The sequence below is a fragment of the Branchiostoma lanceolatum genome, chromosome 2 (assembly GCF_035083965.1).
Source record: "Branchiostoma lanceolatum isolate klBraLanc5 chromosome 2, klBraLanc5.hap2, whole genome shotgun sequence".
Lineage (NCBI taxonomy): Eukaryota > Metazoa > Chordata > Leptocardii > Amphioxiformes > Branchiostomatidae > Branchiostoma > Branchiostoma lanceolatum.
In genome coordinates this window covers 2,588,647-2,604,113 of record NC_089723.1, presented here as the reverse complement: position 1 = coordinate 2,604,113, position 15,467 = coordinate 2,588,647, and the positions used below count along the sequence as shown (strand labels likewise).

The 15,467-nt window shown below is 45.3% G+C and overlaps 4 protein-coding genes across 4 annotated transcripts; all 4 read right to left on the bottom strand.

Annotated features, from left to right (window-relative positions):
• Positions 1 to 3: 3 nt before the first annotated feature.
• Positions 4 to 1,122, bottom strand: LOC136426474 (melanocyte-stimulating hormone receptor-like). The gene has a single exon (XM_066415138.1). It carries the CDS (start codon positions 1,120 to 1,122, stop codon positions 4 to 6), a length of 1,119 nt encoding a protein of 372 aa, XP_066271235.1.
• A 1,961-nt stretch (positions 1,123 to 3,083) lies between these two features.
• LOC136426473 (melanocyte-stimulating hormone receptor-like) lies at positions 3,084 to 4,337 on the bottom strand. Its single transcript, XM_066415137.1, has one exon. It carries the CDS (start codon positions 4,197 to 4,199, stop codon positions 3,084 to 3,086), a length of 1,116 nt encoding a protein of 371 aa, XP_066271234.1. The 5' UTR covers positions 4,200 to 4,337.
• Positions 4,338 to 5,557: 1,220 nt separating this feature from the next.
• Positions 5,558 to 6,683, bottom strand: LOC136426472 (melanocyte-stimulating hormone receptor-like). Its single transcript, XM_066415136.1, has 2 exons — positions 6,051 to 6,683; positions 5,558 to 5,974 (listed from the first exon to the last, which is right to left on the bottom strand). The coding sequence occupies exons 1-2, from the start codon at positions 6,681 to 6,683 to the stop codon at positions 5,558 to 5,560; spliced, it is 1,050 nt and encodes a 349-aa protein (XP_066271233.1).
• Positions 6,684 to 8,966: 2,283 nt separating this feature from the next.
• LOC136426471 (melanocyte-stimulating hormone receptor-like) lies at positions 8,967 to 10,070 on the bottom strand. Its single transcript, XM_066415135.1, has one exon. The coding sequence runs from the start codon at positions 10,068 to 10,070 to the stop codon at positions 8,967 to 8,969; it is 1,104 nt and encodes a 367-aa protein (XP_066271232.1).
• Between the last annotated feature and the right edge of the window lie 5,397 nt (positions 10,071 to 15,467).

Sequence of the window (15,467 nt, the reverse complement as noted above, 5' to 3'; positions counted from 1 at the left end):
TGACTACACATTAACGGCTGGCATCTCTATTGCGGCTGGATGTACCTGTTGCGGCGGGACGAGACAACGCCATAGGCGGACCCCGCCGTTCCTAAGACTGTCCCAGACCACCCTTCTCAACGCCGGCAGTCGGAAGGCGTACACGAGAGGGTTCACGATGGGGACCAACCACATGACGACGAGGAAGACGCAGAAAAACTGCAAACTGACTGCACGCGAATCGACACTGATATTGAACGTAGTGACTAGTACCGACAGCTGCCACGACAGAAACAGGAGCCAGATTACCAAGAACACGGATATGATGACGAGAACGCTTCTTGCCTTTTTCTGCGCGGAGACGATCTGTTGCTGGTTCATGTGTACGCGCCCGTCCTCCTGTTGTTCGTTCCCGTCTACTGCCACGGCCAGACGCCGTCGGAGCGCAACGAAGACGCGAGCGTTTGCGAACACCACCACACCAACCCCGATCACACAGAGAATCGTCATGGAAAGCATATAGCTACCTTCCACTACCCACAGGAAACATCTCTCCTTTGTGATGTCCATCGCGTAGCAGTTCCATCCCATCATCGGGGAGAAGCAGAGCAGCCCGGCGGAGACCCACGCGACTGCCACCGCCGCCAGCACGTGCCAGCCCCGTACGGTGGTGTGGTAGAAGATGGCGTGTTGTACGGAGAGATAGCGGTCCACGGACAGAAGTACCAGCCCCGCCAGAGACAGAATCACGGGGAAATGCAACACAGTGACCCCCAAAAGGGTGTGCTGTCGATATGTCACAAACTCACCTATATCAAGCATGACGTTGGAGATTACACCGGCCATGATGTCGGTAACAGCCAGGTTTGCGATCAGGTAGTACAGCGGCTTGTGTTCTTGTATCTTTGCTATGCTGAAAACAACGAGGCCATTGAGCAAGATGCCGATGACGCTTAGGGTTATCATCACAATTTGTCTGCCCGGAAAGTCCCACAGTCTCCGCCCTGATGGTACACAAATCCTCATCACAGTCGCGTATGTCAGGTTTTCACTAAGGTCGTTTACCGCAAACCATTCTAAGCACTGGCCAGGGGCGTTGGGAGGACCAAGCTTGGTCAGAGCCGCGCTGAAGTTGCTCTCCATTTTCTTCTGTTGAAGATTCACACAGACAGATTATTACTATGTGGGTGCGACGTCGATTTGGTGGATGTGTTCGCTGTTTTGGAAATGATGCGGTCTTTTCGGAACTGGCAATGACAAGAAATAATCAGTCGTGCGGAGACCACCGTGGCTGTGGTCCGTCTCTTTTCGTTTGATGAACATTCACGGAGATGGAAAACCCTCTGAGAGTAATCAGCTTCAAGGCGGCGTTCGTTTGTCTCCCGTCGTCCGTTGATGAAGCAAATAGAAGAGAGAGAGGTGTCAACGCTAGCGAGCTGCTTTTATTCGTTCAAACCTCAAAGGAGCCTGCCCTGGTGCGGACAGTCCGTGTTGACCTTTTCTACAAATCGCTTTATCCTTTAACTTTATCTCCTAAAAACCCCCTGACAGCAGCAGCTTTGCATCGAAAAGGAAGTACGAAAATTGGCCGAAAGCTTAGTTCTTCTTCTGTTTTCTCTACCACGTCTATACTGGACGAAAGCGTACTGTGTTTGCTCTAAAGACTCAGTTTGTACATAAGGATCAGTGGCAGCGATCATTGACGTACATGTTTTGTAGGGATCACTAGAGAAGATTATACAGGCAAATGGTGCTCTTTTGATAGCTTTCTTCCGCTTCTTCTGTTAGATGAGATTAAAGAGACATTTTGAAGCGCTTTCCGCGGAGGAGGAGTATCAAGAAGATTAGAACGATTTTGCGGCAGATGGACTGATTTTTATTTATTGCCGAAAAACAGCGAGTTTCAGCTAGATGTAGCCTGTGTTTACACAATCTCTCGCTGGCTGAGGTTAATGACCCCGGCGTCAAGGAGCACAATTTTTCGAAGATCCCCAAATCATACGTGGATGTGAAATAGAATTGCCTTGCCTAACGATGGACATTTCACCAATTATGACCTCGCTTTGTTGCTTATGGTTGCAAAACTGCCGCCAACTGTCTGCGAACAAGCTCATGTGTTACGCCGAAAGAGTAAGCGTACGTTTGAAAAATTCAGTTATGGAATGAGAATCATATTGTATTTCCCCATTGCAGTTCCAAACAAGCCGCTAGGGGGCCCAAACGTACAAAACATAATCTTCTCGGCGAAGATAATTAGTTCAGCGCTAGCAAGCTGACCTACTCGTTTGGACTTCAACTAATCCTGCCCTGGTTCGAAGCGTCCGTGATGACATTTCATAGAAATTGGTTCACCCTTTTACTTGATCTCTTAACTGACAGGAGCAGCTTTGCGGAGAAAGTTAGAGTAAGACACCCGGCCGAGAGCTCATTTCTTCTTTCTACTCTAACATGTCTTAGCTCGGACTTTGTTTGCCCCCTGCACAGACTCAATACGTACATGAGGATCAGTGGTGGCGATTATTGACGTACATGTAGAAGACATCAGAGAAGATCATACAGGCAAATGGTGCTATTTTGATACCTTTCATTCCCTTCGTTGCTGGATGAAGTTAAAGAGGTATTTTTAAGTGCTTTCAGTATGAAAAGCTTTAGGCGGGGAAGAGAAGTATTAAGATGATTGAAACGACTTTGGGGCAGTTGGGCAAGTAATCCGCAAAAGCCAAAATAAATGGCAATATTAACTAAAGGTCATCCAGAGCGTGGTACAGAGGGTAAACAATATAGACTTTTCAGCCTCATAACTTACTTGTGTTACAATTTTACAGGTAATACAAAGGTAAAAAAGCAATGGAGTCTCCATGATTATCGTTGCATACTTTCATTATTAAGACGAAAATAAAACTGTACTCATCAAATCATACGGGATAACAATATTTTCTGACTAGGTTTTAAAGCGTTCAAACTGGCACCTTCCTATTAACGCAGCAGCTGTTGTTATTGATCTTTTGTGGCCTGGCATAGAGGCAAAAATTGACCTGATTTTCCTGTACCTGGCACAGTATTTAAAACGTCTGTTGGTACTTGAAGTCCAAGAATCTCTTAAACTACACATCAACGGCTGGCATCTCTATGGCGGCCGGATATACCAGTTGCTGCGGGACGAGACGCCGCCATAGGCGGACCCCGCCGTTCCTAAGACTGCCCCAGACCACCCTTCTCAACACCGGCAGTCGGAAGGCGTACACGAGAGGGTTCACGATGGGGACCAGCCACATGACGACTAGAAAGACAAAGAAAAACTGCAAACTTACTGCACGCGAATCGACACGGATGTTGAACGTAGTGACGAGTACCGACAGCTGCCACGACAGAAACAGCAGCCAAGTTACCAAAAACACAGCTATGATGACGAGGACGCTTCTGGCTTTTTTTTGTGCGGAGACGATCAGTTGCTGGTTCATATGTACACGGCCATCCTCCTCTTCGTTCCCGCCCACTGCCAGAGCCAGGCGCCGTCGGAGTGCCACGAAGACACGCGCGTTTGCGAACACCACGACACCAACCCCGATCACACAGAGAATCGTCATGGAAAACATGTAGCTACCTTCCACTACCCCCAGGAAACATCTCTCCTTGCTTAAGTCCATCGCGTAGCAGTTCCATCCCATCATCGGGGAGAAGCAGAGCAGACCGGCGGAGACCCACGCCCCGGCCACCGCCGCCAGCACGTGCCAGCCCCGGACGGTGGTGTGGTAGAAGATGGCGTGTTGTACGGAGAGATAGCGGTCCACGGACAGAAGTACCAGCCCCGCCAGAGACAGAATCACGGGGAAGTGCAGCACAGTGACCCCCAATAGCGTGTACTGTCTATATGGCACAAACTCTCTTATCTCGAGCATGACGTTTGCGATCACACCGGCCATGATGTCGGTAACAGCCAGGTTCGCGATCAGGTAGTACAGCGGCTTGTGTTCTTGTACCTTAGCTACGCTGAAGACGACGAGGCCGTTGAGTAAGATGCCGATGACGCTTAGAGTTATCATCAAACTTTGTCTGCCGGAAAAGTCATACAGTCTCGACCCTGATGGCACACAAATCATATTTACTGCCTCGTATGTCAGGTCTCCGCCTAGTTCGTTTTCCACGAACCATTCCAAACACTGGCCAGGTGCCTTGGGTGGACCAAGCCTGGTCAGAGCCGCGCTGAGGTTGCTCTCCATTTTCTGTTGCTGAAGATTCACGCAGATGAATCAATACTGTGCGGTTACGATGTCGGTTTGGTCGATGTGTTTGTTGTTTTGGAACTGGCACTGGCTAGAAAGAAAATCAATCGTGAGGTGGCCACCGCGCGCGGCTGTCGTTCGCCTCTTTTTGTTCGGCAGTAGTCTGGCAGTAGTTGTCTTCAAGGCGGTGTCCTCCGTTTTCGGCGGCGTTATCCTTTAATGAAGCATATAGAAGAGAGTGGTGTCAGCGCTTGCAAGCTGCTCCGATTGGTTCGAACCTCCAATGAGCTGCCCTGGTCCGGAGAGTCCGTTATAACCTTTTGTACAAATCGCTTTATCCCTTTTACTCGATCTCCTAAAACCGAGTGAGATTAGAGCTGAGATTGCTCTCCTTTTCCTGTTGTTGAGGATTTACACAGGTGAAATAGTAATGCAGTCCCCGTCCGTTACAATGTCAACTCGGAATTGAGGAGTTCGCTGTGTTAGAAATGATGTGGTCTTTTGAAACTGCCACTTGGTAGTAAAAATACTAATGAGACCGTTTTGTTGATGATCAGCAGGGATGCTGCCGATATGCTGTCTTATCATCTCACCGACAAACACCGAAAACATTGGCAGAAAACGGTTTGAGGTGATTGTTGTTTGACCTCGTGAAGACTAACAAAATTCAATTTTAGAAAAGGCATCTTTTCAAGGATTTACTTTTGATTTGACTGTAAAAATGGATTGTTTGCACTATCACTATATTACGATAAGATAAATTACATTGATACTTTTCAATCATTAAAGGTCCAAATATTTATTGTTCCAAATTATAATCATATCCACATAACAATTAAGATATCGAAAGGACAATGACCATTCAACAGCAAGTCAATATCACAGCTACATTACAATAACCGAATTCTCTACTATTTAAAAGCAACATATACAGAATACCACTAGAGCAAATAGATCCACTTTCTTCTAACACAGCCAAATGCAGTTCACTGAACTTTGTCTGGTGAGATATTGAGCATTAACTCAAAGGTCTTTGAGAGATTTTCCAACCTGCAGCTGCGAATGGCCTCTATCAAACTACGACGTAATGAAGGTGCAACGCGGAAAAATACACGACACAATCAAAATGATCATCATCGCACATTTATTTTCTTGCTTTAACAAACAATGAAATTCACCAATTGTCAAACATTATCGATTATGATAAGTACCAAAAGCAATGCGTGAATAAATTTTTTATACTAGAACCCCTCTATCCAGAATTTAACATTCATGTCGTGGTAGGCAATAGGGCTACACATCGATATATTTTCCTGTAACAGGTACATCATTTATAACAAGTATAATCTCCATAACTATGGAGCAATGACTGGCATCTCTATGGCGGCCGGATGTACCTGTTGCGGCGGGACGAGACGCCGCCATAGGCGGACCACGCCGTTCCTAAGGCTGTCCCAGACCACTCTTCTCAACGCCGGCAGGCGGAAGGCGTACACGAGAGGGTTTACGATGGGGGATATCCACAAGACGACCAGGAAAACGAACCGAAACTGCAGGTTGATGCCGATGCCATTCAAGCTGTCCCAGGAGTTGTAGATGGATACCAGTATCGTCAGCTGCCACCATAAGAAGAGAAGCCAGGCGACCAGGAACACGGCTATGATCAGTAGGACGCTTCTGGCTTTTTTCTGCGCGGAGACGATCTGTTGCTGGTTCATGTGTACACGCCCGTCCTGCTGTTGCTGGTTTCTATCTGCTGCTACCGCTAGACGCTGTCGGAGTGTCACAAAGACCCGCGTTCGTGAAAACCACCACGCCAACCCCGACAGCGCAGAGGACTATCATTACCAGGATATAGCTACCCTCTACTGCGCCCAGGAAACACAGCTCGTCGTTGGTTTCCAGCCCGCTGCAGTTCCATCCCGTCACCGGGGAGAAGCACAGAAGAGCGGCGGAGACCCACGCCCCGGCCACCGCCGCCAGAACGTGCCCGCCGCCGACGGTAGCGTGGTAGAAAATGGGGTGCTGAACGGAAGCATACCGGTCCACAGACAGGAGTACCAGCCCGGTAAGCGATAGGATGACGGGGAAGTGCAGCACCGTGACTATGAAGACGATGAACTTTCGATACGTCACGGCTTCCGTAAGCTCAAGCATAACGTTGCCAGCCAGATTGGTCATAATGTCGGTAACGGCCAGGTTTGCGATCAGGTAGCACAGCGGTTTTTTCTGCTGTAACTTGGCGACGCCGAAGACGACGAGGCCGTTGAGAAGAACACAAAGAACACTCGAGATGATTGTCAAGACTTCTCTCCCAGGAAAGGCGAACGGACCCCAGCCGGAGTTCCCACCACAAATGTTCACCACGTCCCCGAAAGTCACGTTTTCACTCAGTCCGTTTTCCGCGAACCATTCGAAGCACCGACCAGTGGCGTTAGGTGGACCAAACCTGGCTAGAGTGGAGCTGAGATTAGTCTCCATTTTCTGTTGTTGAATATCTGCACAGGTAAAACGGTACTGCAGTTCCCGTTGGTTACTGTGTTCGTTGTATTGGAAATAATGTTGTCTTTCCAACCAGGCACTGGCTAGAAAATCAATCGTGCGGTGGACACCGGGCGCGGCTGTTGTCCGTCTCTTTTTTGATCGGTGATGAGTTGCCCACCGTTTTCCGATGATAAAGTAATATGTAAAAGAAGGAGTTAGGTCAGCGCTTCTACTCGTTCTGGCCTCAAATGAACCTGTTCTGGTTCGATGCGTCCGTTGTGGCCTTCTCTACAAATCGCTTTATACCTGATCTCCCCAAATGTCCCGACAGGAGCAAACCTGAAGGAAGAAAACAACTGCCGTCCGAGAGATTAATTCTCCTTCTTCCTTTTTAGCACCTCTTAGTGCGAAGCACACTTTGTTTGCCCGCTGTAGAATGCGAAGACTTGATATCAATATGGGGATCAAAAGCAGCGATCATTGATGCACATGTAGGAATCACTCGTGAAGATCATACAGGCGAATGGTGCTAATTTGATAGCTTTCACCCCCTTAGTTGCATGGGATATTGAAGAGGCATGTTGACGTGCTTTCATTATGGGAGGGAGTGGTATCAAAAAGATTAAAACGACTTTGTGGCAGATGGGATCACTTTTCATCTTGCCGAAAATCAGCAGGGGAATGACCTGTTTTACTCGCTTTAGCTACATGAAGCACGAACCTCGTTTTGCGTGTGACGTTTATCAAAGATCCCAAATCCATACGCGAGCGTGAGACAGAATTACCTTGCCGTTTTACAAAGTATAACTTCGTTTTGTTCTTTACGTTTTTATAACTAACACTGTGTGCCTAGTATCACAAGCTCATGCATGTGCCTAACAAGAGGTTGAGTCCTTTAAAAAATGGGAATCATAATGTATTTTTTTAAATTCGATGATGGTTAAACAACGATATCATACATTAGGAACAATGTAGTTCAGACAGAGTGACTTCTTTATTCGCTTCAAGCTGTAACCTGGATATTAGCATGTTATGGCGTACTGCCAAGTTGTCAAAACGAGCCAGTACTGTCCTCATGTCAAAATATCTTATCATCCTATATTGAAGACTTAAGCGTGCTGTATCCAGGAAGCATGTTGGAAACACCATCAGCTGCGGCTTAAACGATTGTAGCGTCACTGATGCTTGTGATAGTGAATTGGCTATTGCCGAAGTCTGTTTTTACTCCATGGTTGTATGAAAATTATAAGAAATCCTGATTGTGTCACAATGATGACTGTATCCTATAAGAAAAAAATATGATGAGGTGTTTTTAAACCGGAAAAATCCATAGTCATTTAGACCAATCGTTAAAACATATTTAAGATGATTTGAACGTCGATCATTAAAAGACAATTTTAGGCGATCGGTGAGAGCATAGAACAAAACTTGGAGGTCATTCCCACATCGTTGGGTTACGATAAGCGACTGAAAAATTGGTCATTTAGATCATCAACTAAGGTAATTTCGAGATAATTTCAATACCTTAAACATCATAAGGTAACAGTTACTCAAGTGTGGAAACAGGCACACGTTTTCGACAGCAAATCCGGATATTCTTTAATCACTAATGAAACACAGCAGATGCTGTTATCGCCAATTCACAAACCACAGACCTTATATATAAGTTATTGTCCTGCAAAACACGACATGGTCTTTTTATAGTTATTTAAACTAACGTTTAATTTGAAGTTTGAAATATCTACTCTTACAACGAATTAGAAAATACCCTTTCACATTCAAATAAAGATATCTACAGAATAATGGAAATAAGATTAAGAAAGTATCAATTTAGCATCGACAATGCAATAACATAATCGCCATAATCTACTACTTAAATGTCAATTGGCGATTGAAAGAAAAAATCCACTTCTTCTCCGACACAACAAAATGCAGTTCACTGGACTTGGTAATATAACAATGTTCAACATTATATGGAAATGTCCATGCTACAAAAAGTAATTGTGTACATGTCTGTCCTAGCCATTGAGGTGTCACATGTCTTATTTTCCTCAAGCAGCACTATGGTATGTTTAAACAAGTGTTTAGTAAACGTACCTTTCCGTATACTTTTTCAACATTTACATACTAGAATCTCTGTAACAACGATTACATGTCTGTCCTTACAAAGCGTTCATTTTCCTTAAACAGCACTATGGTATGTTCACACAAATGTTTAGAAAACGTACTCATACTTTCGACATTCAAATACCAAAATCTCGGTAACAACAGGACTATAACTTACATCTGTATGGCGGCCGGATGAACCTGTTGCAGCGGGACGAGACAACGCCATAGGCGGACCCCGCCGTTCCTAAGGCTGTCCCAGATCACCCTTCTCAACGCCGGCAGTCGGAAGGCGTACACGAGAGGGTTTACGATGGGGACCAGCCATATGACGACGAGGAAGACGATGAAGAAGTGCAAACTGATTGCACGCGAATCGACACTGATGTTGAACGTAGTAACAAGTATTGTCAGCTGCCACGACAGAAAGAAAACCCAGGTTACCAAGAACACTGCTATGATGACGAGGACGCTTCTGGCTTTTTTGTGCGAGGAGACGATCTGTTGCTGGTTCATGTGTACGCGCCCGTCCTGCTGCTGCTGGTTCCCGTCCACTGCCACGGCCAGGCGCCGTCGGAGAGTCACGAAGACGCGCGCGCTTGTGAACACCACCACGCCAACACCGATAGCACAAAGGACTGTCATGAACAGGATGTAGCTAACCTCCACAGCACCAAGGTAGCATAGCCTCTTCCTCAAGTCCATCGCGTAGCAGTTCCATCCCATCATCGGGGAGAAGCAGAGCAGAGCGGCGGAGACCCACGCCCCGACCACCGCCGCCAGCACGTGCCAGCCCCGGACGGTGGTATGGTAGAAGATGGCGTGTTGTACGGAGAGATAGCGGTCCACGGACAGGAGTACTAGTCCTGTCAGAGACAGTATCACGGGAAAGTGCAGCACCGTGACTAAGAACAAGGTGAACTGTCTATACGTCACCAGATATCCCAGCTGCAGTATGACGTTGCCGATCACATTGGTGATGATGTCGGTAACAGCCAGGTTTGCGATCAGGTAGTACAGTGGTTTGTTTTGCTGTAACTTAGCAACGCCAAAGACGACGAGACTGTTGAGCAGGATACCTATGACACTTAAAGTTACCGTCAAGGCTTCTCTGCCAGGAAAGTCAAACGGGCCCCATCCTGATGGCGCACAAATCGTCTTCACAGCCTTAAATGTCAGGTTTTCGCCGATATCGTTTTCGGCGAACCATTCCAGGCATGGGCCCGTATCATTGGGAGGAGCGAACCCGGTGGCGGTAGCGCTGAGATTTCCTTCCATGTTGTCTTGAAGATATACACTGGTGAAAAGCTTCGATAATGTTAGAGCGGCAAAGCAGGTCTCAACGTGTGTTTCCCTTGGACATCGCTAGCACTTTGTGATAGCATTGCCGCATGCGTTTTCATCTCCATTTGATTATTCACATCACTGTAGGTTGTCTTGGAAGATCATGTTGGCCACTGGTCTTTATTTCCGGCCTTTGATTTTCTTCGTGGATGCCCAAGATTGATGTAATGCATTTTCATTAGCTACCGTTTTGCTGATGATTACTGTAAGTATGCTACAAAGGTACCCGCTTGCCACCGCACGAATAAACAGCAGCAACACGCTTTGAGATGCTGATCTGAGTGAATGAAAACATTTTTAAGTGTCATCTGCGCCCTGCTCAACAGCCTCGTTTTCTAGTACATCAGAACAACCAATGGCCTGTACTCCATATTATACTAAACTGATATCCACACACCTGCTTGACCCAAATTCATTAGTCAATCTGTGTCTGTAATGATTACACCAACATCTATGCCTCGGTCAGATTACAAAAGACGAATTATATTGTCATTCAATTATCTTAATTTTCTGTTTGTATTATCACTGTACGTACAGTATCATGTGTAGCACAGGGCCCTCCTGTAAAACAGTTAAGGTTACACCAAGTAATTTTTATGGATGACGTCCTTTGGAGACCCTAAATCTAATTCGAGAGCGCGAAAAAAAACAAGAAGGGCCGAAAAAAACAAGATGCCTAGATTTGAAATATAATAGTCGACGACACATGTTAGGACACAAATTGAATGAGAGAACACAGTATAACAACTAACAATTCTTTTATTCATCATGAAAACAGCAATAATTTGAATAAATCAGTTGAAGTTGAACAGCAGTTGTTGTCCTGTCCTGTTTCTTTCCATATCCCATTGATTTTGCAGGCCTGCAGAAACATAGTATATTAAAAAGGAACTCTTTGGTCATAGTTACAGGAAGCGGAATTTCTTGTGTGTGTTTTTTTTGGGGGGGGGGGGGGAACAGACCAAATCAATGCGCGCGTGGACGTTATCCATAGAAATTACTTGGTGTAGCCTAATCACTGAGCTGGGCTGGGCTACCCTGGGTAAACATGACCGAATAAAAAAATAATAAAAGAAATTAAGCCTTCTTAATCTTCCTCTTCTTCTAAGCTCCTTTGTAGTAATGGCCTCTGCTCAATATAACTCATATCCACAGAACTACTTAATTCAGAAGAAAGACAACCCGAGCGCTTGGTACAAGGAGATAAAGGTTTTAACAGGCACACAGAAAAAAGCCATGACCGTCCAAGCCGAAGGGGTCGATCCAGAAAATCATCACGACATGGCAAATTTCATCAACCAGAAATTTACCGACGTAACAACATCACTACCACCCCTCGACCTGTCTAACTTACCAACGTATCTCCCAAGCCGTCCCCCTCCAACAGTGCAGCCTTGGGATGTGTACTGGAAACTGTGCAAGATCAAAACAACAAAATCTGCAGGCCCTGACGGAATTGACGGTAGGTTGCTCAAGGAATACGCAGTCGAACTGAGTGAACCTATTGCCAACATCTTAAACTCCTCTTTGCTGGAAGGTAGGGTGCCACACGAGTGGAAAGAGGCAGTGGTGGTACCGCTCCCGAAGACTAGTCCACCAGACATCAACCACCTACGACCCGTTTCGCTAACCTCCCTCATCTCAAAAGTATGTGAGGACTTCGTGGCAACTTGGATGCTGCAGGATATGAAGAACAGTATCTCTCCAAACCAGTTTGGGGGGCTCAAGGGGCGATCAACAACGCATTGTCTTATCACTTTGGCTAATCAACTCTATGAGGCAGCAGACAAACGAGGAACTTCCAGCACTTGGGTATTGACGGATTTTAGCAAAGCTTTCGACCTAGTGGATCATACAGTAGCAATGAAGCACCTGATCAACCTGGGAGTCAGGCCAGAAATTATCCCCTGGATTGTCAGTTTCCACTCACAACGCTTGCAGAGAACCAGATACCATGGTGCGCTTTCCAAGAAGAAGGAACTCACGTGCGGGCTCGCTCAAGGCACCAAGCTGGGCCCGATAGTGTTTATAGCTCACGTCAACAATCTAACAAACAGCATGAACTCACCGTCGAGGGCCTTTGTTGACGATTTGAACCTCGTCGAATCAAGGCGCACATCCGAACCATCTAAGCTGCAAAACGACCTGGATAACCTGTCAAGCTGGACCGAGAAAAACAAGATGAAACTTAACCCCTCTAAGTGCAAGGCTGTGCACATCTGCTTTGCCCGCAACCCTCCACCACCACCCCCTCTTTCCATCAATGGACATGTGCTGGAGGTAGTGCCCATTGCAAAATGCTTGGGAGTCATATTTCAAGCAAACCTGGGTTGGGAAAGTCAAGTTACAGAAATGACCAAGAAGGGAAACCAACGATTATACTTACTGTGCAGACTTCGACAATTCAACTTACCAGTGGAGGATTTGCTGACGGTCTACAAGTGCTTTGTTCGCCCAGTTTTAGAGTATGCCGCCCCTGTGTGGCATGGAGGTCTGACAAACGGACAACGGAAGAAAATTGAGAACATACAGAGGCGTGCAACGAGGATTATACTGGGAAGTAGCTACCACAGTTACTCACTGTCATGTCAAGTATTAAACCTAGAGAAACTCAATGATAGACGGGATGCCCTTTGTTTGAAGTTCGCGAAGAGCCTGTACGCCTCAGACGAGTACCGACACTGGCTTCCCAAGCGTAGAGAAGACGTCAGCGGTAGGGTAACGCGACAAAACAATCAACTAGTAACATTGCCAGTACACACAGAGCGCTACAGAAACAGCCCAATTCCATATCTAACTACTTTGCTAAATAACAGTATGTAGACAGGTGCATAAGTTGATATGTGAATGAAAACCCCATCAAACTTTAATTCTTGTATTGTTATTGTATTGTTAAATGATCATGTATTGTATCGACGACCAAATACCAATGTAAAATGTTCAAGATTAGTAAGCAATACAAACGCTGAGATTATCCTATTGCTGTTAATCATATCAATAGAATTTAAAAAAAATACTTTTAATCTTTAAGGCCGTGAATTTTATGTATAGGATTTTACCCAGCTGTATATTAATCAATTGTATTGCCTACAGTCGATTTTTTACTCATGTGAAAGGAGTGTGCAATTCAGCCTAAAGGCTGCGAAATGCTTCTGTGAAATAAACCATTATTATTATTATTATTATTATTATTATTCAAACCGACAATTTTATCTAAACCACGGCATCTATTGACGTTTTTAAGGCTTAGTGGCAGGTGCTGCAATAACATGGTTTCTTGTGTTTTCCTGTATGACAAGAAGGGAGCCCACCTGTAGAAACCTTAATGGAAATGCATCTCATTAATTTCATGCATCCACAAAGAATATTTAGGATGGAAATGAAGACCAAAGGCCTGGATGATTCACATCGACAGCCTGTCGAGATACATCGCCATCCTGCTGTGATGTGAATAATTCAAAAGGAAATATATAAGCGCCAACGCTGGCAACATTCATTACAAAATGCTAGCGAATTCAAACTAAGGGAGACACACATTGAGACCTGCTCTGCCGCTCTTACATTGCCGCAGCCCGTAAGTTTTCACTAGTGTGCATCTTAGAGAGAACATGAAGAGGAATCTTAATTAACGCTACCGCCACCGTGTTCGCTCCTACTAATGCCACGGGCTCGGACCTGGAGTGGTATTGAAATTACCTGTGTTGATACCAAAGGCCAATTATTTTTGGCCCCTCATCGGTTACTGAACGATTGGCCTATGATACCCAATGTCTCCCAGTGATATTCCAGTTGTCTTTGAATGATATCAAAGATTTCTCAATAAAGATTCTTTTTATGATCGATGTTCGAATCATCCCTAAGGCCTTTAACTAGCTGTAAGTGATCTAAATGGTTGCATAACGGTGTCCTATTTGCTTGGAAAGGTGGCTTAAGCCTATCGCAAGATTAGGGCATACAGGATCTTGCATATGATATTCCATGTAAGCGAGGACTACAATTACAAAGAATGGAAATTGAGAGTGATCTACATGCCCGTTATTTTTCGGTCGCTCACCGATTGCATAACGGTGTCCTTCGCTTGGAAAGGTGGCCTTAGCTTATCGCAATATGAGGCATACAAGACCTTTCATACAATCCTGATATAGAAGAGGGGTAAAATTACAAATGTACGATGCTACAAATCTCTAAATAGGCCATGTGGTGATTTCAAGCTCTAAGCCTCGGACAGGATCTCAAGCTGCGGATTAATGATTACACGTATTACACATCTGGGCATAAATCAGATTACAAAACGCTCACCGGTTGCGCAACGGCGTCCTTCCGCTTGGAAATGTGGCCTTAGCCGATCGCAAGATGAGGGTATACAGGAGCTTTTATATAACATTCCAGGTTAACTAGAAGACTACAATTACAAATGTATGATACTACAAATCTCTATATTGGTCATGTGGTAATTCGCAGCTCTAAATCTCGGACAGGGTCTCTTCTAGTAAGCTGTGGATATAATGATTACACCCACATCTATGTCTAAATCAGATTACAAAACACGAAGCATTAATATATATATTATTAATCTTTCTCTTCTTCCTTGACGACAAAATGTCTGCCTTGATCAAGTGGCCTGTGCTTCATAAGTAAACTCATATCCACTTGACTCAAATCGACAACTCCATCTGAATCACAGCATCTTTGGGCCATTCATGTCTTTGTGAACACGAGTCATCTGTGAGATGTAGAGAAGATTACGCTTCGCTTCTCCTGCAGGAGCAAGGGAGAGTTTACCAGCAACGTTCTTCTATGGGCACCAAACCATGGCCATGCAAGTGTAGGCAGACCATGCACTGCCTACATCCTTCAATTGTGTCCAAATGCGAACTTTACTTTGGAAGACCTGCCAACTGCAATGGAGGATAGGGAGGGATAGAGAAGAAGGGTCATGGACATCCGTGAGACTGTCTTGACCAGATGACGATGATGAAACACTACAGCAGGTGGTCTAATCAGATTTTAATATTTTTTAGTGTTTTTCGGCATGATGAAAAGCGTGCACATCTGTGGCAACGTCCGTCTAATCCTCTCAATGATCACGGAAACCCATTATAACGGATGTGCATCTCATTAACCTCATGCAGCCATAAAGACAACTGAGAGGATGAAAGAGGAACAATTTCCTTTAGAATCTTCTTTGGCGTTTCACACGTGATTGATCTGATGCCTTTAAGTTTGCGGGTGACAGATGTGTGCAGTCATTCGCACTCCTGCCTGCATCTATCTCGACATAGAGGGTAGAGAATACTAAATCGTACGGCTGGAAGTTTCCTACCTTCATCA

Coding starts and splice junctions, on each gene's coding strand:
- LOC136426474 (XM_066415138.1), bottom strand. CDS start 1,122: ATGGAGAGCAACTTCAGCGCGGCTCTGACCAAGCTTGGTCCTCCCAAC.
- LOC136426473 (XM_066415137.1), bottom strand. CDS start 4,199: ATGGAGAGCAACCTCAGCGCGGCTCTGACCAGGCTTGGTCCACCCAAG.
- LOC136426472 (XM_066415136.1), bottom strand. CDS start 6,683: ATGGAGACTAATCTCAGCTCCACTCTAGCCAGGTTTGGTCCACCTAAC. Junction 5,975..6,050: donor TAGAGGGTAGCTATATCCTG/GTAATGATAGTC, acceptor ACACTCCGACAG/CGTCTAGCGGTAGCAGCAGA.
- LOC136426471 (XM_066415135.1), bottom strand. CDS start 10,070: ATGGAAGGAAATCTCAGCGCTACCGCCACCGGGTTCGCTCCTCCCAAT.